This window comes from Xiphophorus maculatus, chromosome 14 (assembly GCF_002775205.1).
Source record: "Xiphophorus maculatus strain JP 163 A chromosome 14, X_maculatus-5.0-male, whole genome shotgun sequence".
NCBI lineage: Eukaryota > Metazoa > Chordata > Actinopteri > Cyprinodontiformes > Poeciliidae > Xiphophorus > Xiphophorus maculatus.
Window position 1 is genome coordinate 12,948,628 of NC_036456.1, and position 24,363 is coordinate 12,972,990.

At 41.2% G+C, this 24,363-nt stretch overlaps 4 protein-coding genes across 5 annotated transcripts; 1 reads left to right on the forward strand and 3 right to left on the reverse strand.

Annotated features, from left to right (window-relative positions):
• Positions 1–23: 23 nt before the first annotated feature.
• On the reverse strand, positions 24–3,257 carry ybx2 (Y-box binding protein 2). Its single transcript, XM_005804811.3, has 9 exons — positions 3,069–3,257; positions 2,296–2,359; positions 2,188–2,221; positions 2,029–2,118; positions 1,707–1,949; positions 1,530–1,621; positions 1,252–1,450; positions 1,037–1,168; positions 24–970 (listed from the first exon to the last, which is right to left on the reverse strand). Exons 1-9 carry the CDS (start codon positions 3,145–3,147, stop codon positions 932–934), a joined length of 972 nt encoding a protein of 323 aa, XP_005804868.2. The 5' UTR covers positions 3,148–3,257; the 3' UTR covers positions 24–931.
• Positions 3,258–6,439: 3,182 nt separating this feature from the next.
• eif5a (eukaryotic translation initiation factor 5A) lies at positions 6,440–12,956 on the forward strand. 2 transcript variants are annotated; one of them, XM_023346568.1, is made up of 6 exons: positions 6,440–6,778; positions 8,815–8,984; positions 10,634–10,738; positions 11,415–11,546; positions 11,637–11,709; positions 12,359–12,956. In XM_023346568.1, the coding sequence occupies exons 2-5, from the start codon at positions 8,817–8,819 to the stop codon at positions 11,697–11,699; spliced, it is 468 nt and encodes a 155-aa protein (XP_023202336.1). In that variant the 5' UTR covers positions 6,440–6,778; positions 8,815–8,816; the 3' UTR covers positions 11,700–11,709; positions 12,359–12,956. The 2 variants fall into 2 exon arrangements, with proteins under 2 accessions (XP_023202336.1, XP_005804837.1); XM_005804780.2 differs by having other exon boundaries at positions 6,442–6,778; positions 8,812–8,984.
• On the reverse strand, positions 12,957–18,310 carry gps2 (G protein pathway suppressor 2). The gene is made up of 11 exons (XM_005804781.2): positions 18,134–18,310; positions 17,180–17,297; positions 16,749–16,858; positions 16,539–16,651; positions 16,385–16,464; positions 15,875–15,954; positions 15,524–15,695; positions 15,332–15,415; positions 15,125–15,201; positions 14,578–14,667; positions 12,957–14,483 (listed from the first exon to the last, which is right to left on the reverse strand). Exons 2-11 carry the CDS (start codon positions 17,271–17,273, stop codon positions 14,391–14,393), a joined length of 993 nt encoding a protein of 330 aa, XP_005804838.1. The 5' UTR covers positions 17,274–17,297; positions 18,134–18,310; the 3' UTR covers positions 12,957–14,390.
• A 1,757-nt stretch (positions 18,311–20,067) lies between these two features.
• Positions 20,068–23,719, reverse strand: gabarap (GABA type A receptor-associated protein). Its single transcript, XM_005804782.2, has 4 exons — positions 23,495–23,719; positions 21,344–21,422; positions 21,146–21,264; positions 20,068–21,045 (listed from the first exon to the last, which is right to left on the reverse strand). Exons 1-4 carry the CDS (start codon positions 23,582–23,584, stop codon positions 20,965–20,967), a joined length of 369 nt encoding a protein of 122 aa, XP_005804839.1. The 5' UTR covers positions 23,585–23,719; the 3' UTR covers positions 20,068–20,964.
• Positions 23,720–24,363: the final 644 nt, after the last annotated feature.

Genomic DNA, 24,363 nt, shown 5'->3' on the forward strand with positions numbered 1-24,363 from the left:
ACAAAACTAAACCAAAGTTGTGATATTGGCAAACATGTTTTATTAGTTGGCATTCCAGGTATTGACATTGCACATAATCCCCTCCAACAAAAAGGAAACCTAAAACTCGAGAAATAAAGTTATTTTCTCCCCCCCATCAATCCATCCAAAGCCGGAGATGAAAGGAGCGCAACGCTTCAACCGATTCAGGTGGTACCAGAACTAAACTGACTTCCAATGCAAACCAGCAGCTGCACACCTGCTTGGGCTTCCCCTCAAATCAAATTAAAAAGCCAAATAAAAAAACAAGGCTGGTTCCTCTGAATACCTGATCTACCCTTATCTGGTCAGTTAAAGAAAATGTTCTTCTAAGAGGGGTTGGAATGACTGAGCCAACAAGCAGATTGTCCTTTCCCATTTTCCCCTCCGCTTTAAAGCTTTTTAACTTTTTAATCACACACTCATCGGTATCACCCTGTCTAACCTGCCGACTCCTCGCCAACCAGTAGCTATAGCTGTGAGAGAGAGAGAAGAGGGGAGAGCAGTGCATGTTGTGAAAGAGGTCCAGCTCTCGAACCCCAGGACCTACAAGAAAAACGCAAAGGAGGCACAGGGATTTCAAACGGTGAAGAACCAAACGTCATATGCCTCTAATCCTGAACGAGGATTAGGCTGGTCTTTAGTCCTGGTTTGAGGAAAAAAAAAAAAATGTTTTGTGTTTCAACTAAAGTTTAAACTTAAAAAATGTCCTTAAAGACTCCATAAAAATTGTTTTTATCCCTTTAATGCCAGCATTCCACTTTAAACCAGTCCACGTCCGTCGAGAGACCACCCGTTTGTCCCATGATGCACGAGCGGCGCGATCTCAAACTGTCCGAAGCCAGGGTCACTCAACTTTCTTTGGCATCAGGTCCCATCTTCGCCCTGGGGGCTGAGACAAGCCTGGCTGCAATCACTCTGTTGGGGCTTCAACTTCTGGGGCGACCTCCGCCTGAGGGCAAATTACAATGCATCACAGAAAACATACAAGAACACTTTGTTACGCTCCACTCTTTACCTCAGGAGATTTTGGTGTTTTAGGAGAAGTTTTCGGAGACGACTTTGACGATTTGGGTGTAGGTTTTTCCTCTGTTGGTTTTGTGCTCTGAGGAGGGGTCCCAGGCTCCGAGCCAGACTTCTCTGTGTCATTCTTCATGCAACACAAAAACCAAGTACATTTAATAGAATCACTTATTCAGAAGATTTGTTAAAAAAAAAAAAAAAAAAACTTGCTTTTGATGTTGAGGATTCAGAGTTCCTCTGCCTGCGCCGTCTGGGCGGCCGGCGTGTTTTCTGGCCTTGGTCTTCTGTCGACGTCTCGCCGTTGGTCTGGACACCTTCAGGAGACTCCACCTGTTTTACCTCCGCCTGCTGTTCCTTGCCTTCTTCTGAAGCCGGAGATTGATCCGCAGGTGGGCGAGGGTGGAGGGGTCTAGATCGATGGGGAAAGAGAGTTTAAAAAACAAAACTGGTATGGACGTTGGTACATTTAAGTACAACTTTAGGGTTACCTGCGGTAGGGACGGAAGAATCTACGCCTTTGTGGCATCTGCTGTGTCTGGTCACCTTCAGCAGCTCCATTTTTTTCCTCTCCAACTTCCCCCTGTTATTCCAGAAAAATTTAATTAACACCAAAGTAAAACAGAACAAACCCCACTCCCCTAAACATTCAGTCTGCTTTACCATACATTTTGGGCACTAAGTCGAGGTCTGCGTGGCCTACGTCTCCGGGGTGGAGGCCTCGTTGCCCCCGGCTCCTCCGTTTGCTCTCCTTCTGGTGCAGGAGCTTGGTTATCGGCCGGTGTACTCTGTTCTGCAGGACGAGGGTTGCGGGGGAAGAACCGCCGACGGAAACGCCGTTTGTTGGGAGCGTAGCGGCTGCCCTTAACCGGAATGCCACCCGGACCCGTAACGTTGGCCGCTTCCGAGCCCTGTTGGGACAATGCACCAGTTCTTGAAGAGGCTAGAGCTTTCGATGCTAGAAGATCCAAAACATTCCTTCGTTCTCACTTTAGTTGCTTCAATTACGTCAAACTCTACGACTTCCCCATCTCCAACACTTCGGAGAAACTTTCTAGGATTGTTCTTCTTGATGGCAGTCTGGAGGAAGAAATCAGTCAAAGGAATGGTTCAATCAAAGCAGGACGAAGAACCAAAACTTAATCCTACCTGATGAACAAAGACGTCTTCTTTAGTGTCATTCCTGCAAGAAATGATAGTTTAGCAGTTGCACCAGATGTAGGGACACTTATAGTGATGCATAGTACGAAGTGGTACCTGTTAATGAAGCCATAGCCGTTACGGACGTTGAACCATTTCACTGTGCCTTGAACTGCCATGGCTGTAACAGAAGATTCAACAAATCGTTCGTTTTCCCCCCTTTTTTTACATAAGACATGGGAATACAGGCCATTTTACAGAAAACATGCCGTTATCTTGCCCTCATCATCAATCATTAACAGTCAGACTTTGAAACCAGGTCTGATCTGGGTCACGAGGGAGGGACAATACAACCTGTTTAACACCTTAGGGAGGCTAAAGGCAAGAGTCATGATTCATCAAACAATGATATCAGCTTTTGTCAGAACGCCGTTTCTGCTGGAGTCCACCTAAGATACCGTTTAATTGGTTCATGTGTTGCTTGGGGAAATGATTTGCAGCTGTGAGGACCTCACCATATCTGGGTCATGCGCTCACAGTGTCAGGAGGGCAATATAAACCATCTGATTTGAGACAAAAATGAGGCGCACTCAATGCGATAAACAGATGTAGTATCAAATTGAATTATTTCTACAATATGGAGATTGGACGTATAGAAGTACAACACGTGTCAGCCTGTAAATGAAGCCATATTGATTTATTGTTTGCAGAGCTCACCTTGTAACTGGGATTGCCCAACCATCCTCACAACTTTCACGCGTCAAAGGATTGCAACATAGCTCAAGACGCACAAAGCGCACAAGTATTAAGAATGGGACTTAATGCAGGCAATGCGCCCTAAAACAACTAACCAGACTGGTTTGCGGCTCTTCCACCCTCTCTGTACCCACCTATAACCTTCCTCTCCGGCTGAGGCTGGTCTTCCACCGGGGCTGGCGGTGGAGAGCTCGGCGCCTCGGAGTCGCTCATCCTGCTGCTCTAGTTGGGGACTGTCGCTCCTGCTGGTTCCCCTGCTCTTCTTGAAACTTTTCTGCCCGCCTCGGTTTAAGGTTTTATCTCGACGTCACTTCGCCCTGCCGGACGCAAGCCGCGCCCTCATTGGCTTCACGGGGGCACGAGCTGGAAACCGATTGGCTGCGAGAAGTCGGCAAATTGGACGGGAAACAGTGGCAGGTGGGGAACAGGTAAGAGCGAGAGGAGATGATTTCTGCCACCGGAAGTGGAAGGAAGTTTGATCTAAATCGAGTTTATGACACGTTTTTATGCACACTTTAAATGGCAAGTGCTGTTAAATTTCAATCCAGTGTTCAAGACAGCCTGCAACGAGCCACCGGAGTATAATCTCCTGTTTTAAATTGTCTTACAACTGGATTTAGTTTAACTGCTTGAATGAATAGATTCAGCCGGATAACATAAAAAATATTCCTAAAAATAAACACATTTAAAAATATGTTAAAGCTGACATGAGATTTTTCAGAAATCATCCTGATGCCTTCGAAATTGTCTAAATGAAACCAAATCTTACTGAATTAAACTTTGTTGACCTAAACTGACAGGGAATGACAAAATGTAACTCAAAATGAACTAAACTAAAATAAACTGAACTTGAAACGGAATTACTCGAGCTGAAAAAGAACTGGAAATGAACTACGGGGAAATGAAATTCAGATTGAATTGAGATTAAATTGATTAAATCTTGATTAGCTAAACTGATGGAGGTGGTCCAGAAACATCTGAACTAAACAGAACTGATTTACTTGAAGTGAACTGGAATTGAACTGAGTTAATCCTACCAGAGTTGAATTGAACCTAATTGAAGTGAAGTGGAGTTGGATTAAGCTGAAATGATCTGAACTGAATATAACAGAACTAAATCAAATGGAGTGAAACTGAACTCAGTGTAAATCAGGGGTCTCAAACTCCAGGCCTCGAGGGCCGCAGTCCTGCAGTTTTTAGATGTGCCACAGGAACAAAACACTGGAATGAAATGACTTAATGACCTCCTCCTTGTGTAGATCAGTTCTCCAGAGCCTTAATGACCTAATTATTCTGTTCAGGTGTGGTGCAGCAGAGGCACATCTAAAAGTTGCAGGACTGCGGCCCTCGAGGACTGGAGTTTGAGACCCCTGGTGTAAATGAACTGAATTGATTTAAGATGGATTGATTAGGCCTTCCCTGCTTCCTGGTTATGTTTTTGGTGCTACAAACATCAAAATCTGCTCTCTGAGGGCTATTTTTGAGATTTACATAGAACTACAGTTTTAATTATCCATTCAATTGTTTATTTGTGGCACAGGGTGTTGGTGTTCAGCATCCTTGCGTCACTTTCTGTATGGGGAATGCATGATTTCCATATGTATGCTTTGTTTTTAAACGGTGTTCTCCAGCTTCTTCCTAAACCTCATAAGTGCTTGCTAACATAGCCAGGCTGATATCACTCAGAAAAGTTGACTGTCAAAGTTTCAATTAGATTTTATTGTTAGATGCTTTAGGGGAAAAAACTTACAATTTTTATTTTTTTTTTATCTCTGCAATAAAAGTTGGCTTTATAAAACAGCAGTAGCTTAATTCACATTTTGCCTTTAAGTGCAGCCTGCATAGGTCACTGCACTCCAATTTCAAACCACTAAATTTAACTCAGCCTCTCTAAGAAGAGCCAAGTTCAGCAGCACCATTTGCTGCACACTTGTGACCATGAGACCAGAGCAAGAAAATAGTTACAAATATAGATTGAGATTCCTGGTGGGAGAGGAAATACAATAAAATAAAGCTGTGGGGATGATGCAGGGTAATGTTGAGCTTGCAAAATCTCCAACTGCATCCCGCATCAATAATGTATCATCTTAATAAGGTGCGCAACAGAATGACACCTTTCAGCTTGAGATCCGCAGAGAAATTGTGAAAGCAGAGCAGAAATAACGGGCGCCATTTGTAATTTAGACTCATAGCGTAAACAATATGTATCAAATACTTTGCTGAATTTGTAAACGCACAGAGTGTAGCGTCTATCACACGGTAAGAGTCCAGGAAGGGAAAACATGAATGGTCCATGTGCGATACACATCAAACTGTTGAGGTTTCTTTAACGGGCATCTGCGAGACAGAGGCACCAAGCTACTGCCACTTAGCCAGAAGCTAACCGGAAGAGAGGCAGCTCTTCAAAATAAAAGTCTTTTAGCGGGCAGGGAGGAGAAGGGGGGATTAAGCACAGAGATACAGCGACGATTAACCTTTGTATTAAAAGTAGGAACACACATTTAATGTGTATAGCAATTCTTCGTGACAATACTGTTATGATGATTAAAAAGCTGGTTTTCTGATGTCATTGTGCATCTCTAAAGCTCAAATTTGACCTAAATTTGGTCCGTATTTCCTAGTAAATTAACGTGTAGACAGTGTGGCCGTACAGCAGCAAGAAAAAAACCAAAACATTTATCCAAAAGATAAATTAGTTTCTTTAAAGAGGTGAATGTATAAGTCAGACTTGACCAGATCTAAAGTTGTGGAGAAAGCGTATTGAAAAGTCTTGGTGGAAGTAATTAGGCATAAGGTGATTTGTACTGTGTCAAATGTTTTCTCTATAATTTAATTCAGGAGTCTGCAACGTTTACAATCCAGACTCATTTTTGACCCAAGGCCAGCCGCATAAAGCTAGCTTTGATTTGAAAATGTTACATGGTCTTTTGATTAAAAAAAAGACAACTTATGATTTTTAATAAATTTCAACTCTAGGAAATTTGTTGTTGATTCTGTAGAGCCACCATTTTATTCCTGTGATTTGCAGAATTCGTGCAAAAAGCGGATGGGTATAACTTTCTTCTTTGAGAAATAGTCTGCGGAAAATGACACAACAAAGTTTCCAAGCAATTGACAGGAAAAATAGATCTGCAAATATCAAGGGTATTTTTTTTGTTGTTGTAAAAATTCAGTACGTTTATTCCACAAAACTTAGTAATATAAAACCATTAGTTATCATTTTTAGTTATATTGAAAGCCACTGTAAGTCCAAAAAGTCACTGGAGTTACATACGTTTTAATTCTTGAGGACCTTAGAGATTTTTATATTCAATAAGGGACAACAAATGATTGTACTTGATATGTAGAGCTATGACGCAAACTAGAAGAAATATTCCACATATCTTATTTTAATCTCAATAAAGGCTGTATAGCCCAGTTAAAGAAAAGCAGTGTATTGTGAGTTTTGTGAGTGTTTTGTTGTGGTAGAGCCAACAGGAAGTGGTTGCTGTAGATGTTTCTATGCTTATAATGTCCAAGCGGTGCTGGAGAGCTGGATGACAGCGGCAGACAGAGGGGGAGAGAGGCTGCACATCGCACAAACCACCGGGCTTTGGATCCGTTTCGGCCGGGCGGCTGCTTGGAGTGGTCGCCTTCCTCTGCTGGAGGCAAACAGCAGTCTGGATAACACTGAAGGGGAAGGAATGAGTCAGAGAAATAATAAAAACATCAGCTAAAGGCTAACTAATACAATAAAAAAAATTTTAAAAAGGTGAGAGCGACATCGTCTCGGAGGAGCAGAGCCGGGAGCAGAGGCCGGGCCGGACAGTGACCACAGCGGAGGAGCAGAGCCATCATCTGCGGAGTAAGTTCCCCTCGTCCAATAAGAGGGGCGTGTTTGCGCCTGGGCAGGAGGTTTCCTCCGCACAATACAGGCTGCAGCGCTCTCAGTGCGTCTCTCCTTTATGTGATTTGTTATTGGATTTAAAGATAAATAAATAGCCAACATTTTTGGTCCATCCGGCGGGGAGCAGTTGGACCTGCGTGCGCAAGGCGCTGCCTGCCGGAGCCACTGTTACATTAGTGTTCAGCTGTTTGCTGGTTCCTGTCAGTGTTACTGGGAGGAGAGGGGGCAATAACATAGCTGCCACTTTAGCTCCTAAAGGCTGGCTGTGGCGACCAGGAGGGCCTGAGCCTGGGTGCAGGCAGGCGGCATGCCGGTCCGCTGAGGGCCGCAGTCAGATGAGCTCACAGAGAGAGAGAGAGAGATGAAACATATCGAGAGCAGAAATATTGAGAAATACACCACGGCTGGTCCAGTACATTGTAAATGGTTTAACAGGATCACTATAATTACACAACTTAAAAATAAAAAACATAAATATCCAACACCCTACCAGTGTTTTACACCATTTACAGAGAGGACTCGAACAGCCAGTGAGGCCAAAGAAAAGAGAAACTAATGTCAAAAGAAGTATCCAGAAGTGATTCCGATTCTCATCCACACGACGCTGTGATCCAGAACACTATCAACAGTCATTGTAAACACAGAGTCCAGATAACACATTGTACATTCAGCTGGAAAAAAAAGCCCCATGAATGTATTACTTCTGTCTCAGGTTTTATTGCAAAAGTTTTAGCCTTGAAACAATTCAGTAGTTATTTCTGAAGGACTTAACCTGCATTACCTCCTCCACACCTTTATAACACGTGTTACTAAGCATTAAATAAGTGCCACCAAGTGTATTAAAGGCACATCAAAACTGAAGTATTTAAATAATTGTTGAACATTTATTGCGGCCCATTAGCGGTAACAACAACTAACTGATGTAACTCGACTGATAAGGAAGTGAGTAAAATCACCCAGTTACTGTTTCAGTGTTTCAACTTGACATGCAAGCAATGGAAAACAAGAGAAAATGATTGTTTGAAGGGACCAGCAGCTCGCTGCTTTCAGTCTGGAATGAAAACAGTTTGTTGTGTCACATTTTCATTCCTGTTTATTCGACGTCGTGATGAAAATTCACCCTGGCGGGATGAGGTGATTGAAATCACGAGGCTCTTATTTATCACCTGGTTTAAAAGGCAGAGAACGGCTCAGTCTACTACGAGACCCATGGAAAATTAACCGGTGGGTTTTAGAGGATTTTCATTAAACCCCCAAGTGTGTTTCTAACTGGAAATGAGACCATCGTCTTGTAAAATATAACAACACGACACAGAGTGCTTACTGAGCCCATTTCCACAAGGCTCCTCTGTGTGTTTTGCGGAGGGATTGACAGGCACTCAGCAGGAAGCTCTCTGCAAGTCCTCATGCAGTAGGAACTGAGACCGTCGTGCTGCTTTAGCCTGGACTTGCAGACGCGTCGAAAATTGTGGCAACGGTTTGATCAACTGTTTCTTTAAACAGCCAAAATTGAGAGACATAAACCCAGAGAGGTTTTATGTGCTGACAAAAATCGTGTTTAATTTAAAAGTGTGTTCAGGTGAAAGTACTGATCTTCGCTATGCTGCAATAAACCATGAGTAATTCCCCTGTTTTGTATAAAAGTGACTAAATGAGCAGTTAAAAGGTGTGAAACAGATCCTTCAGTGTCACGTTTGCGTGTGAACCTTCAACATGCTACTGCGAGGTAACTTAGTAGAGATTTAAGTTTGCAGTGAATAAGGGCGGGTTTTTGTCCTTTCAGCTTTAATATGAAAGGATTTAATTTTAAAACCAGCGTTTTATTTTGCAGTAACTTAAAGATAATATGGCTGATAGCAAAAGAAAAGAGAGAGAGAGAGGGAAAAAAACAGTCTAAACAGTGACATTCATCAAAAACAGCTTGATTTTGATCAGTGTGTGTGTCCTGCGTGTGTGTGTGTGTGTGTGTGTGTGTGTGTGTGCCTGTGCAGCAGCCATGGCAGATGCAGAGCTGGACTTCCAGACCGGTGATGCCGGGGCGTCTGCCACCTTCCCCATGCAGTGCTCCGCGCTCCGCAAAAACGGCTTCGTGGTGCTCAAAGGTCGACCCTGCAAGATCGTTGAGATGTCCACCTCCAAAACTGGCAAGCACGGCCACGCCAAGGTAACAAACAAACAAACAAACACAAATGCAGGATCAGATAAATTGGCAACTGTATACAGGTGGGGGTTTAGTCTAGATTTAAAGGCATTCAGTGTTTCGGCTGTTTTGCAGTTTTTTGATAAATCGTTTTGACATGTTTTTCATGCATTTGTATTGTACAGTACAATTGAAAGAATGAACAAATCTGCCAGATGAAGAAGAAATAGCTACACAAATATGCAGACACTTAAACTAGTACGTAAATGAATCAGCTTTTGATTTCATTTCTGCATTCAGTCTTCAGTAAGAGTGAATCTGATTAACTGTAGATACTTTAGATATTCGTTCATTTCGCTTGGCCAAAGCGGAACGACTTCAAAGGATCAAAAGGAACTTATTGCACCAAAGTACGAGCCAGGAAGAAGAGTAGAAAAAAGGCCCACTGCAGGACACAAATCAACTGGGGCACGCTCACAACGCTCTCTGATCATTTGTATAAAACTTGTGTACATGAGTGAACATGACAGAAACATGTCTGAGAGGTTGACAAGAAGCTAAAAGCAACACTGAAGGAGCTGCAGGATTTTTGTTACGAGTTTTGCAGGTGACATCAACCTGCTCTATTCTCCATATGTGTGGAGTAAGGAGTTCAAAGATAAAGAATCTCTTCTCCTATAGTTCAGTTAGAATCTCCTGAAAGCTCGTGGGAGAACCTATTATAGACGTAAAACAAACCTGGACAGGATATTAATGAGATATTTCTCAACAAAGGTGGAAAAAGTGTCGATGCGTCCTGATCTGATCACAACAGCATTTCGTTTTATCAATACGAAATGTTTCAGATCCACTTTGGAGCAAACGGTAACGCATCGTGGACATGTCAGGTCGTGATCCGTCTCCATATCCTCTCTCATTAATATTGATGAACATTCAGTCCCTATAAAACCTGAGTGTTTCAGGTCAGAGGTGTTTTAAAGGGGCGGCGTTATGTATTGTCCAGGCACACAGAGCCTTTTTATAGCACAATCAACTAACTGTGCTATATCCAGTTATAAAAAATTCTGCATGTATCAAACATGACTTAAAAGAAACGTAACTTTGCAATTTGACACTTTAAAATTGGGCCTCTGCCTCTTTAAGAAGCTCCTACTCTCTCTGACACGCCGCCATTAGCAAGACATCACAGCAATGCTTCTCATTATGCTATTAATCAGGTTATTAATCAGGTCTTTAGCTCGGCAGACTCACAGTTCCACCAGGCGTTTGCTAATTGCTGCTGCCACTAGTCTGGAGGAGCCGAGTGAGGCAGTCGCAGCAGAGCAGAGCAGAGAGGAGCTTTGTGGAAACAGGCGGCGCTTTGTGAGAGCAAGTGTTTAGTCACCCCCAAATGGTTGCCATGGGAGATTTAAGGATATCTCAAACATTCGCGAACGAATCAAAGCAACACTCCCAGCACGTTTGTTATGAGGGAAATGCTGTTGTTTATCATTCCAACATTTTTTTGAGCTTTAACATATGAGGCAAAAAAAAAAAAAAAAAGTTGATTTTGACATAATTTTACATAAATCCTGATTAAATCGTAGAAGTCAGCTCACCCTCTCAGTGTAAACACTTGTGTGTTTTGCAGAGATCTGTATAAATATTTCCGTGCGTCTCCTGTACCTGTGCAGGTTCACCTGGTTGGCATCGACATTTTCTCCGGTAAGAAGTATGAAGACATTTGTCCTTCCACCCACAACATGGACGTCCCCAACATCAAAAGAATGGATTACCAGGTGAGTCCATCCCTGCTGGCCTCTGAGAACTTCTCTTTCTTTTAAGACTTAAACATTATAACAGCACAAATGAGAATTTCTTTGCTGCACAAGCCAACACAAAGGCGACACAGTTGATTGACGGCATATTTTGCTGGATTTTGTAAATGTGGACTGGCTGGTCGAACGTTTGAGAAAAATTTCTAAATACGTATAAAATAAAGAAAATGAATGTTTAATACCAACATTTTTGACCTAAAGAAGGGAGGTAATATCAATATCAGGTAATATCAAAAGTAAATAATTATATGCCCCATTTTTATGCTGTTGTATCTTTGTACTCTAGTAGATGCAGTGGAAATTTCTAGAACTAAACATTGGAACATAAAGGTTAGTGGCTGCAGGACAGACTGGGCTAAAACACGATGCTGGATGGGGAATCCACACAGCTTGCCAAACTGTAAGCAGCAGGTGTTGAGTTTCCTGCTAAAGTGAAACCACGCAGTCCCAGCGCTGGAGATGTATGTGACTCAGGTCATGTACACATTTTTAGATGCGTCGTCACCTTTTGACCCTTTTACATGTGCTAGTGGAGGCGTTCTCTCGTGGCAGGACTGACCCAGCGGTGTGTGTTAACGTGATGCACTGCAGAGCAAAAAAAAAAAAAAGATTACAAGTTCATGTTCCTCTTTCACAGCTGATTGGGATCCAGGACGGCTACCTCTCCCTGCTCCAGGACAGCGGGGAGGTGAGAGAGGACCTGAAGCTTCCCGAGGGAGACCTGGGAAAGGAAATCGAGAGCAGGCACGAAGCCGGAGAGGAGATCCTGGTCGGTAGCATCACCTCGGCGCACGCTCGTTTCCTGCTGCAGCTTTTCCTCCAAAGAAACGTTCCCAGTCCCCTTCTCTCTCTTTTCCAGATCACTGTTCTAAATGCAATGGACGAGGAAGCTGCAGTCGGTATAAAAGCCTTGGGTAAATAAGCCACAGCAGGTAAACACAGAGCTTGCAGCCGCTCTCTCTGCCTGCAACTGACCCTGAGAAAGTTTGGTCTGTAAAATGTTTCATGTGTTTATCACCAGACGCCAGCATGTTGTAGTTCAGGTAAAAATGTTGATCTAAAACCTGCAGCTTTAAACCGCTGATGTTTGCATTTATGCATATTTAATAAGAGGGGGGTAGAGTACCCAAAAATTGTAGTCAAAGAGTAGCACTACTTCAACATGTTTTTACTTAAGTAAAAGTAAAAAGTAGCCAACCAAGAAATGATTCAAGTTAGAGTGAAAAAGTGTTTGGTTGAAAAGGTTAACGGTTAAGTTACGTGGACATTCTTTTGCTTTTGAAAATAATTCATGTACATAATTACAAAATAAGAAAATCAGGCAAAAAAAACATTTTTCCAAATCAGTTTCTTTTGATATGAAACATATTGAACTGCAGGCAGGCGTGTGTGTGTGTGTGTGTGTGTGTGGTGAATATTTGGTTAAAACAAGCTTCTTCTTCATTCAGTGAAGTTACTCACACTGGGCAGAGGATCCAGAAAGTAAAAGTAGTAGAAATTACTTGGAGTAAGAAAAGCATTTAGCAACAAAGCTACTCAGAGTAACTGATCAAAACATTCCTCTGCTTAAATCCGTTTCAGATACAAACGAGACGCACTGGACCTGGAGGAAAAGGAGAGGCTAATGCATCGTCCACGCTAGTCTCCCTCCCTTCTCTGTCTCTTTCTTTTCTCCATTCTTGCTTTCCGCCTCTTTGGGTTCAACTAGACGACTTGAATAAATATCTGGAAGCAACTAAAAAAAAAAACTATTATTGATGTACATGCACACAGAGTCCAGGCGGGAGTCCCAGAGTGGATCCACAAATGTGGTGTAGCAACGCCACCTTCAGGGACGAGCTGTAATCACGCTTCTGTTTGACAAACTTCTGCTGAATCAAGGGCTTCATCTCCAGATCTACAGCGAGAGGAAACGATTTCAGAGAGATGCCGAGCGTATTCTGCCGGTGTTCAAAGTTATTTATTGAGGAGATGTTGTGCAGAAACCTTCACGGCTCTCCGTAGAAACGATTCAAATGTTATTTATTGTGCTCCCAGGTTCTGATCCAGGATCTGTGGACGATCTTTGGCAAGTTTGGTTCCGTCTCTTGTGTTCGTACAGCCGAACCGTGCAGAATCTCCGCAAGACCAACACACAAAAAAAAACAAAGCTAAACGTAATAAAGATGATGCAAACTGATGGGTGTGACTTATTGTTTATTTAGCAAGTTTTTAAATGAATGCTTTAAGCCAGTTAATGCTGCAGAGGATGACAAAACAAACAGCGACGCTCCAAAGTACGAACACAAAGTTTACGAGCCTGAGTGGGGATCACCAGAGTGAATCTATCCACATGCGAGTAAAGAAAACAGGTCGGCGTAATAGAAAATAACAGTTTGATGCACGTTTAAGACCATGAAATGGTTTCAGAGCAGTTTCAAAATAAGCTTCCTTTCAACTGAGCCACATCTGGAGGTCCGTCTCACAGCTGGAAAAAGCAAAACCACTTCGAAGAGGATAATTGAGGATTTACTGTGAAACGAGGTTCTGCTCATTTCACATAGAAATGCAGGTGGGAGGCGGCGCACCACCAATGATCTTCCTGGAACATCTGAAGCGTTACTGGTTGGAGTCACTTATATAAATGAGTTAAAAAAAACAAAACATCTGCAACACGTCCACGTAAACATTATATTGGGATTTTTTCGCTTCCTTCATAATATTTACTCTGATTGAAAATGCTTTTCGTGGTTTGTGTTTCACAAAGGAAGATGGTCGGTGGCGCGCCGCCTCCCACCTTCAGTTCTAATGAACTTATATTTACTTTTTTGTAATAATTCTATCCAAAATTGGCAATGACTAAAAGTTTAACAGAAAACTCTTCACATAGTCCTCTGACGTTTTTCAGATTGAAGATGTTGAAGGCAGTAAAAGTCAAAGCTGGTCTTACTCTGTCTAGCCGTTAGCTTTAGCACCTGAGTCCAAATAACCTGGATTTACACAAAAGATTGATAACTACAGACGTCATAAGAATTGTATGTTGCAGGTAATATTCATTTCTTATAACCTTTTAGCAGAATTTCACCTTTAAACTTCCAGTTTCATCAGAACCAATTCACAAATTCCTTGTCTTTTTGTTGCCGTTTTATGTTGGTTTCTGTATGAAATTATCAAATTTTAAGTTGGAAAAATTTAAACATTCCACAAGGTTGGAGGTTCAACATATAAAGTTGTTCAAATCGTCAATTTGGCATTTAATAGAGTACATTTAAAAGTATGCCCATCCTTTGTGGACTTAAACGTTAAGTTCTAACAAACTTTTTAGGTTTGAATCGAATTCTCTTGTGCGCCCCCTGCTGGCCACAAGGCTCTCAGCAGCAGAACTTTTAATGAATATCTACAAATGTCACTCATTAAAGGATAAATGAAAGAAAGGGAAAAACAACGGAAACATGTGAAACCTAGCTTTTCTTGTTAGCTTATTAAAAGTCAAAATAATTACATTGTGAAAATTATAGTCATTATGGCACAAATCAATCTATGTTTCTATTTTAAATCCAGAGTGATCCGCCATGGGTTCCTCCTCAGAGTGGTGAAGCTGCAGTAAAAGAAGAAAGATGAAGGTGGCCGTGTTTTACTTGCTGTGGTGGTAGAACCTCTGCCCACTCTGGCTGTGGGCGAGGAAGCTGTGACGGGGGGCTCCCTGTGGGGAGCTCTGAAACGGAGTCTGAAGACGCAAACACAAAATATCACAAAAAAATGTTTAAATTTTAAAAATGAGAGGTGACCCAGGAGGGAAGTGGGTGATGAGGAAGCCTCACCTTGGCTGTGGGGATTTGGACCATGGGTGTGGGCAGCAGACCTGAAGCAGAAGGATGCATGGCAGAGGGATGCATGGGCCTCAAAGCTCCCTGACGGAACAGGAAACGGAACAAAACTACAATCACGTTTCCATAAAATGGAAGTTAAGGTCAACAGAAGTAACATTAACGTTGGAGTCAATGTTTCTGGGATTAGTACTAACGATTAAAACATTGTTACCCCGGAAGATCCAGCGTAAACAAAGGAGGGTGCCTGCAGAAAACAAGCCTGGTTTGTGGGACACGTTGCCATAGTAACCCGTAAGCTATGAGGGCAGACGCTGCAGGTCAAACTGAACTACGACTTAAACTGTAAGCAGACCGGGTTGCATTTTCCATCAGTAGTGAAATCCAAGCTGAATATGAATTTTTAGATTAAAAAATCAGAGTCGCAGCGACAGTCGAAACTGCTCATCAGGTAAGAACAAACAAACCCAGTGGTCTGGTAAATACATATATTCGGTGTGATTATTAGATTTGTTGTATAAACTGAACAGACTCGACTCACTGCATCTGTAAAGCCTGACTGCTGGTTGGCATGTTCCAGCTGCTTCTGCAGGGGTATCGAAGCTCCAGAGATGAATCCTGCAAGAGACGCACAGGTCGCAACTTTTAACAAGTCAAATCAATTTCTTTAGTCAAAATAAAGTCACGTTGATATTTTTCTGCTATTTATCTGGGAGCAGCTGCTTGTGCTCAGGTCAGCAGAACTCACCAGGCTGGGAGGGGAAGTGGCTGTGAACAGGATAGCCTGTCTGCTGGTGAGGGAGGTACTGCATGGCTTGGAAAGCAGATGCTCCTGGAGATCAAAATGTTAGGAGAAGCCGCAGTTCAGTGGAACAATGCAAACACACATTTAAAAATAATAATTTAAAAAAAAAAAAGCAAAGTAAACCAAGTTCCTCACCTCTGATCTGAGAACTGCTGGCGAAGCTAACGGGCACAGAGGGTCCGGGGGCGTAGGTGGAGGGGTGCTGGGATGCGGCCACGCCGTAGGGCTCGTGGACCCCCTGGCTGCCGCTGAACTGGCCGTGTTCTGCTGAGCTGGAGCTGAAACCGGGCGTCTGATAATGACGGGTCTGACACAAGAATGAGATGGAAGCTGAATAAAATAATCTGCTTCTAATGACACCAGACTTTTAGGCCATATAAGTCAGCCAGTTTTTTTTTTTCTCTGTAGTTCTGGTGTTTTTATTGTTAAACACAAACTGGTAGGTGGATGATTTTATTTCAGCGTCCCATCCGGTTCTGTACTTACTGGGATGACGGAGGCTGGGAACAGCTGCTTGCTCCGCTCTCCCAGTAGGGCGCCGGGTCGACTGTGACTCACTGGACTTCCTGGACAGACCGAACATTAAAGCTGCTGTGTTAGAAGAAGCATTTCCCCCATTATGCATTTCTTCTGCTTTTACTTGTAGTCAGTTTTACAAGCCGTGCCTGTAGAACCAAGAAGCCACGAAAACAGAACCCGTCTGACAACGTGAAGCAGGGTGAAAGGTGTCAAAAAGCAACAAATCACGTCATCACCCAAAGAAATTCAAGACCAGACGAGAAACAAACACTGAAATCTAAGAGTCTGTAAATTACTGGAACAAAGACATTTCTAAGATCATTTTATACAAATAAATAAAACATGGAAGAGTGATTAATATTCCCAGAAGTGCTCACTCTTCCGATATTACTCCAAGAATTGATAAGAATTCTTGGAATTCTTAGCTAAAAATACTATTCAGCTAAAAGTAATCCGGATGTCGGTTTGTCTTCTCACCTGGGATGCTGAGGAGGTGCTGTCCTGAGTGCATGGACAGACTGGGCTGGTAGCTGGCTGATGTCAAGGTTGTGATATCGCTGAAGAGGAAAGAGGAAAGCGGGTAAAACACACAACCTTAACCAGAGAATAATGCATCCCGACGGGTCGGTACCTCTGCTCCTTCCTGCGTCTCTTCTCCTCCTCGTGCAGAACTTTCTTAAGCTGTAGAAAAAGCTGATGTTTCTCTTCTTGGAGTCCCTGAAGTTTCTCCTCCATCTTCATGACCTGGTGTTAATGTAACCAAAAGATTTTTTTTCACAGAATCTGTTCTAGCTTAACATGCAACTAAAAGGCGCATAGTGGAGGAACCACAGACACAGACCTGTTCTTTGGTTTCCTCCAAGGACATCCTCTCCTCGATTTCTTTTGTCCTCTTCCTCTCCTCCTCTTCTTTCAGCTTCTGCTCCATCATTTTGTCCACCTCCTCTTCCTCTAAAAATTTTAAAACATGCAGAAATGCTTATGCATACTGAACCAGAAATGGTGGAGCAGCTATGGTATTTTATAAAATCTTTTATAAGAAAGAAATGCTAAGCGACTGATGAGCTGTAGTGACCATGTTTGAGGGATCAAATTCAGGAAGTGGAAGATTATAACAATGCAAATTAAGAGTGAGAGAGAGAGTTCCAACTTCAATTGAATTTCAAATTAAGACAATTATTGGAAGAAAAAATACAGTTATGTGAATTTATTCTTGAAATTACAGTATTCAGAGTTCTTCTGGCTGTTGGAACAAGTTTAATTTGTATTTACCTTGTCTCTTGCGCTCCCTCTCCCTCATTATATGCTTATGGAGGGCTCTGGCCATCGCGTTGGACAGCTTGGGTCTCTCCAGCAGGGCGGGCATGGTGACAGGCAGCGGAGGGGCCAGCTAATATGTTTGAAAGGCACAAGAAACAACATGAGAAAACTTCAATGCATGTAAGGATGTGTTCTTGTGAGCGCAAGATATAAAAAAAGGAATTAAAAATGTGCATTTCATATGGTTTAGTGCAGAGGATTCCTGGGTTACCTGTATGGTATAGACCTTAATGCCTTCAGGACTTCCTCATTTGTTAATCATATACATTTAACAAAGTGTTGGAAGAATTACTGAGAGGTTGCGGATCAAAGAGACATGACAGCATCACTACAACTGCAGATATGATGTAAATCTCTCTTTCTGAGTCTCTTCCTTTCTGCGTGTCCATAGCCTACTGTTGCTCACCCATTTTTGGTGGAAAAAAAAATAAGTTCAATTGGGTTCTGCCTTAGGGTCGGTGTAAATTATACCAATTATCTGTATATACCTGCATACACATATAAGTTAATCAGAAACAATGCTTTGTTTCATATCTTTTTATTATTGCTAGACGAATACACACTTGTAGTCAAACCTTAAATGCATGTTTACGGACAAAACTACGTCTAAACTACTGAAGAAAACCGAGTTAGCAAGCGGCAACGAGCTAAATGCTAACATCGGCTGTAGGTGTTATCAATTACGTAAAATGAACAAAGGCAGGGTCATTTAAAATTCATATCAATGCGTCTTGATGTTATTTGCATCACATAAGTATAAGTAACTTTGATACATAAACTCTTTCTTTACAAATGTGACGTTTTAGCCATTGCTAGCTAGCTGCCGAGCTACGTGGCCCATCTTGTTGTATCCGTCTTAATGTGTCTTCGGTCTCACAGTGTTAAAACAACTGAAGAAAAACTTACTTTTGTCGATTTGCAATGCGTATAATATGAACCTAAATTTCAGCTGTTTTCAGCGTTTTACTCCGGATAACGCACTAGGAGGAAAGAAATAAAACTCCTTGTTTTTCTTCTATCTTTTTTACGGTTGGTAAGCAGCAGATGCATTGCCGCCACCTACTGGGCAGGAGAGTGAATGTCTCCGTGTGTAGAGGGGCAGGGCCCGGTTCCTTGGTGGCCCGCCTCCCTCGTAACCCATTTTTTTTCGCTTGTGGGCGTGATAGGTGGTCGCTCTTCTTCTTCTTCTTCTTCTTCTTTTCTATTATGGCGGATCACAAGCAACTTTAAGGTGCATACCGCCACCTACTGTACATGAGTGTGTAGCAGCATTACTTCACATCTATTAAATTCTATTTTTTAATTTTGTAGTCTTAAGATAAATAAACAATGCTTTCCTTAATTTGTGAATATCTGTTATGTTTCCTTCATTTCCTAATATACCTTTAAGATTCCATTCATGCCCTATATTTCTAACTATTCTCTTTAATTCTTGCCTTTCGAGTTCATATGACTTACAGTTCATCAATATGTGTTCTACATTTTCAGGTGGTCGCTCCATGAACATTTAACTTTTTAAATGTAATATATTTTTTTAAACGTAAAGGCAGTTTTTTAAATCAAATTTCTATTCCAACCACAGCTATCATTTTCATTCTGCACTTGGGTCCAACTGAACCATTATAAATCATGACAGAAGAATTTGTCCACACAAAGAATGCTGCAAACAAATCATATTATTTAAGGAGATAATTTAGCTGCCTGAGTAAAATCTTATATTGGAAGGAACTGAGGACGACATCAGGATGTGCTGGCTGTTCCCTGACAGGTCAAAAAAAGCCACATTTTGCATTTTCATATTTACTTCGCTGTTCCTAGTCATTTATTCCAGTTTTTGTAAGCATTTTCTGTTTTTAAAATTCATTAAGCGATCAACATTTTCATGTCAGTTATATATAACTCCTTGGGTGCAATTCCATCATCATTACAAACTGTCAAAGAATCTGAAGTTGAATTTATCCCAGGAAATGATTACAAGTGGTTAAGATACCTTTGTTGTTCAAATGAACTATGAGCATACAGTTTTTCATATAAGGAGCAGCTTTAAATATAGATGCTTATCTTTTTTTATGGTGGAATTTACCATCATTCTGTTCCAATAGTATTTGTTCCCCGCTCCCTGCCATCCAGGACATCTACAGGAAGCGGTGTTTGAAAAGGGCCGGGAAAATCACAAAGGACTCCACTCAGCCAGCACACACACTCTTTTCCCTCCTGCCCTCTGGGAGGCGTTACAGAAGCCTACGGACCAGAACCACCAGGCACCGGACCAGCTTCTTTCCCACAGCTGTCACGCTTTTGAACGCCTCCTGACATAAAACGTAAACTATAAGGACTGTACTCCCCTATCCTCTCATACAACAATAACACATGGTCTATCCTCACACACACACACACACACACATTACGGACTGTTTTCTTCACACACACATACAACCTGTACATTTTATCTGCCATTATTTATCTTGTATTATATTATACACATATATAATCCATTCCCTAACATGCTTGCATATTCTGTATAATCTGTGCATATAGCTCCCATATTTATATTTATACACAATATCTATATCTCTTTGCTATAACCCCTTATAGTCCATACATACATAGTCTTGTACATCTGTAAATAAATATTTATATCTCGTAGAGCACTTCTGGATAGATGCAAACTACATCTTGTTGCTTGTACTTGTGACAGTGCAATGACAATAAAGTTGAATTCTATTCTAATTCTATTCTATTAAACTCAAAAAGCAAAAGTGGGACTCAATACCTGAGCAGAACCAGTGACAGAAACATCTAAATCAGGGTTCAAAGAGTAACAATGAATAAAACACACCTAGACTTTCATTACATTTTTTATCAGGTATGGTAATGAATGGAGAGAAATAGCCAGTAATGTAGCTGTATACAGAGATCAAATTGTGTTTTCATTAAAAAAAAAAAAGAAAAAAAAGAGAAACTTAAAAAAAAGAAGACGATTGCACCCAGCTTTACAAGACCTTTAGAATATAAGCCAACTAAACTGAACAACATTAACAATCATTATAGCGGTCAACAGAATATTCATACCACTGGAAGCAGATGATGGCTGTGTAGTCTGAATTCTATCATCCTCCTAACATCAGATGCAGGCAGGACGCTGTGCGCTCTTACATACTTTAATGGACGGGGAACGAAAAGACTCGCCACGTCAGACTCTTGTGCTAGGAAAACAACTGCTGCAAAACAGTTATCCTTTCACTCCATCAGGATTTCATTTCTAACCTTTGCTCAAAGCACATTTTTATACCAAGCAGGTCGACACAACTGGGCAGCTAATAGTTACTTTTCATTATATGTAGAAGCTGATTTAAAATCAAGAGTTACTGCCTTTTTCTCCCCCCTCTCAACCTTGGAGCCACTGTCATTAGTTGGAGCAACAGCCTAATTCTAAGATGATTAGATCCACTTTTTTTCCCCCTTCCATTAAACTATGATCAGTTATGACACTAGGAAAATAACTGGCCAAGTGACCACATCATGAGAATAGTTATTGAAGAGTGGAGGAAATACAATTCAGACTCCAGAATAATAAAGACGAATTCACCGAGAGCGCAGTGACGTATAGTAGAGACGAAAGTGCAGTTGACATGTTTACTCTGGGATGTCTAGGCTGCAGAGCTGGATTTAATATTTAATATTTAAATGAATGAACGATGGAGGTCTCAGAAAGATGGGAAAGTGGCAGGAGGAGATCAGATTTCCCTTTGGCTGCTCCCGTACACGCTCTCATCACTGTAGGCAATGTAGAGGAAAAAGTCCTCTTCGTGATGCTCCTGAAGAAAAACAAAAAAACAAAACAAAAAACATTTAAGAGTTTATTTAATTTAAACGGGACAATACAACGAGTCACAAAACCGAGTTAAGAGTTCTTGCCTGGTACAACAGGCCCATGGTGGCTGAGGTGGGTGGAATGACATTGTTTACAAAGAAGAAGAGAGCATCCTCAGCTCGCAAGTGGATTCTTTTCCGGATTAAGAAGTAAAACTGGCCCACTGTTGATGGAAAAAAAAAAAAGCTGTTGAAAACACAAACTTAATGTACATAGGTTAGCCCACTAAGTGCAGTGGTTACCTGTCAAGTCAGAGGGGACAAGGTACTTCTTCTTATCCAGATCTCCTATTCTGGCTTTAGGAGCCTTTTCCACAATGACCTAGAGAAGCAAAGGAGAGATAAAAACATTGCTCAATATCGTCTCAATCAATGAATCCATCGCCTCACCACTAAATGGAGTGTGTTCACCACGTACTTGTTATCCTTTTTTTTATTTGTCAAGAAAAAAAAGGATCTGAGGAAGTACCGAATGAGCGACCGAGTGAAGTGATCTAAATGAAGCTTGTTGACAGTAGCTAAGGTAAGTCAGCCAGAGAGAGACGTGTTTACAGAGAAAGGCTTTGAATCTGGCGGTTGGTTTGGAAATAGAGCGCACACAAAAGGGTTTTTTTTCTTCCTCTTCTCCTTTGCACCTAAAAATAGTACTTAGAGCAACTCATCCTTAAGAGCTTTAATGATTCATCACTTGACTGTACAGAAGAGTGATTGGGAGACGCTTTAAATCAAAAATGTTTGCTTTTCGTTGTGATGGTGATGTGGTTAGAGTGGCTGTTACGATCAGGAAAATCAGACTGCGGCTGCCGCTTATGCTCCAATTGCCTGATTAGTGGTTCCCCTACTGGCTGTGATGTCCTTTTTAAAAATAGGTTTTTTATTTGCTAAAATTAGACGCCATTTTGAGAATTTGCAATGGGAAGAATAAATATACACAGAATACAGTTTGTCAGCAAGGTAGCCAAGAGGAAGCGGCTAATTGTTCAAGCTTTGGTTCTACAATGTTGCAAGGGATTTACCTGAAAATAAGCACATGTAGTCGTAAATAAAAACAATATTAGGTTAATGTTTTCAGCTAAACAAAAATCCACAGGTTAGATAAAGCTCATGCTAAGTTTGCCTGTGCAAGATTCTAAGACTTCAACTTACTTTAAAGATTATTCCAACATTTGTGTAACAAAAAAACCCCGATTCAAAGCAGAATACCTTTTCAGCATTTTTTAATGCTGAAAATGCAATACGCTCAAGTAACAAACGTGACCTTTGGGCTGAATAAAGACACGACTACAAGTCTGATAGCTCTTCAAAACACTAAAAGAGACAGATTATCAGGGATCATTTACTAAACATTTCATGACAATATCTGAAAAATAAAGTCTCAGTTTTCTCATTTTACACCTAAAATGTCCTGTTTCATTCAAAAAATAATTATTTGCCTTTTAAAATGTGGTCTGCCGCCCATCTTTTTTTTTTGTTTATTAATATATCTAATAGAAACTCATGCATCAATCAGACAAACGTGTAGTTTATTCAAATGTCTTCTTCTTAAATCTAAAAATAACAGGGTTTTTTTTTTTATTTTTTTTATATCCATCCAAATATCAAACTATTTTTAATAACTCATTCTACTGGAAATGTATCTGCAACTACACAGCAGATATAAAGTGTTTGCTTTTATAGATTTGATCAAACGTTGTAAACAAAGGCGAGAGAACACGACATGAAATACTGTGGCAGCCTTTTCCAAAAATGCAGCGTAATTGTTGCGCTCATCCATGATTGATCGGCTGCTTGATAAAGGATGCGAAGGTAAAGTCAGTGAAACTAGACGGAAAGAGAAAAGGTGAAGCTCATCACACAACCATGGTCACATGAGGCTTTGATCCAGACCGTCCTGTTCGATCGGGATGAGGTAAACAGCACAGCCTACACAATCTAATGAATATCCGGCGAAAAACAAACAGTCTTTTCTTTAGGGGTAACTATTTTTAACCCGCCCATATCTGGTTCATTTCAACGTTTACCCTTAAAAATAAACATAGCAATCTTTTTTTATTATTATAAGAAAACAGTCACTGCGATACGTCACCTAAAGTTCTAAATTAATATACGTCAGGATGAAATACAGGAAGCTAGCTTGACTACCCGGCCTGTTAACTGCGATAACCTCTGTCGTCTTTAGCTAACGACCATGTTTACTAACGTGGCAGCTGAAAATGGACACAACCACGTCAACAAATACGTTTGAATTACTTTATATGTCCATCGAGTGCTTTTATTTCGAGTTTTTCGAACAGTCAGAACATAAAATGTGTGTATCTAAAAAAAAAAAAAAAAAAAAAAAAAAAACCTCCGCGTCTTCCGTCAGCGAACGGAGCTACCATGTTAGCCACTTACTGGGACCCTGTCCGGGTACTTCTTCCTTATTTTCTCGCCCTCGGACCGCCTCTTCTCGAATGGATGCTCCTCTTTGTACTGAAACTTCATCGTTTGAAGAGTTGACAGACAACAAGTCGGTCACTCCTGGTTTAAAATCGACTAGGTTTTCCCGTTCAGACAACGACTCTAACCGCTGACACAAACACACTCAATGCTAAGTAGCTTTAGCTCACCACAGCTGTTTTTTTTTTTTTTTTGCCACTGGCGGAGGGATACAATAACAACATGACGTAGACAAAGAGTCTAGTTCGTAGGGTGTAACTCAACACGTTTCCTCGCAGATACAATCAGTAGTCAGTCAAGTTAAACAGTGTATTTTGATGCTGGACGTAATTTTGTGGGATCAGATGCTCGCGGGATGGTTTTCCAAGGAACTATTTTATTTTTGTGAAGAGCCGCGCATGTGGACGCTGGGCAGGGCCGTGAGGAGGTATCTGTCCTTGTCATATGACCGAGGCCCAGCAGCAGCAGAGATGAAACTTCAAAAAACATCCAGTCTTACTTTTGGTTTTACTTATGAAATGCGTTGTGACTTGTTAGATGAAAGCAATATTATTTAAATGATTGTGCCCTCATTCAATTGTTCTTAAACAAACACACTAAAAAAAAAAAAAAAAAAACATTTGCGGATTAAGGCCGTAGTACAACAAAAAAATTATTTAAAGCACTGAGACAGATTGGTAATTTTTAGGCTTGCTAGCTTGTTTGACTGTGCACGTTAACAAAAGAATAAAATAAAATTGTGTGGCGAGCATTAATTTAAAACAACCCTCCCCTTGTCCCATCATTATGCATTTAGAATAGTAGACTGTTACTGGGATTACAGA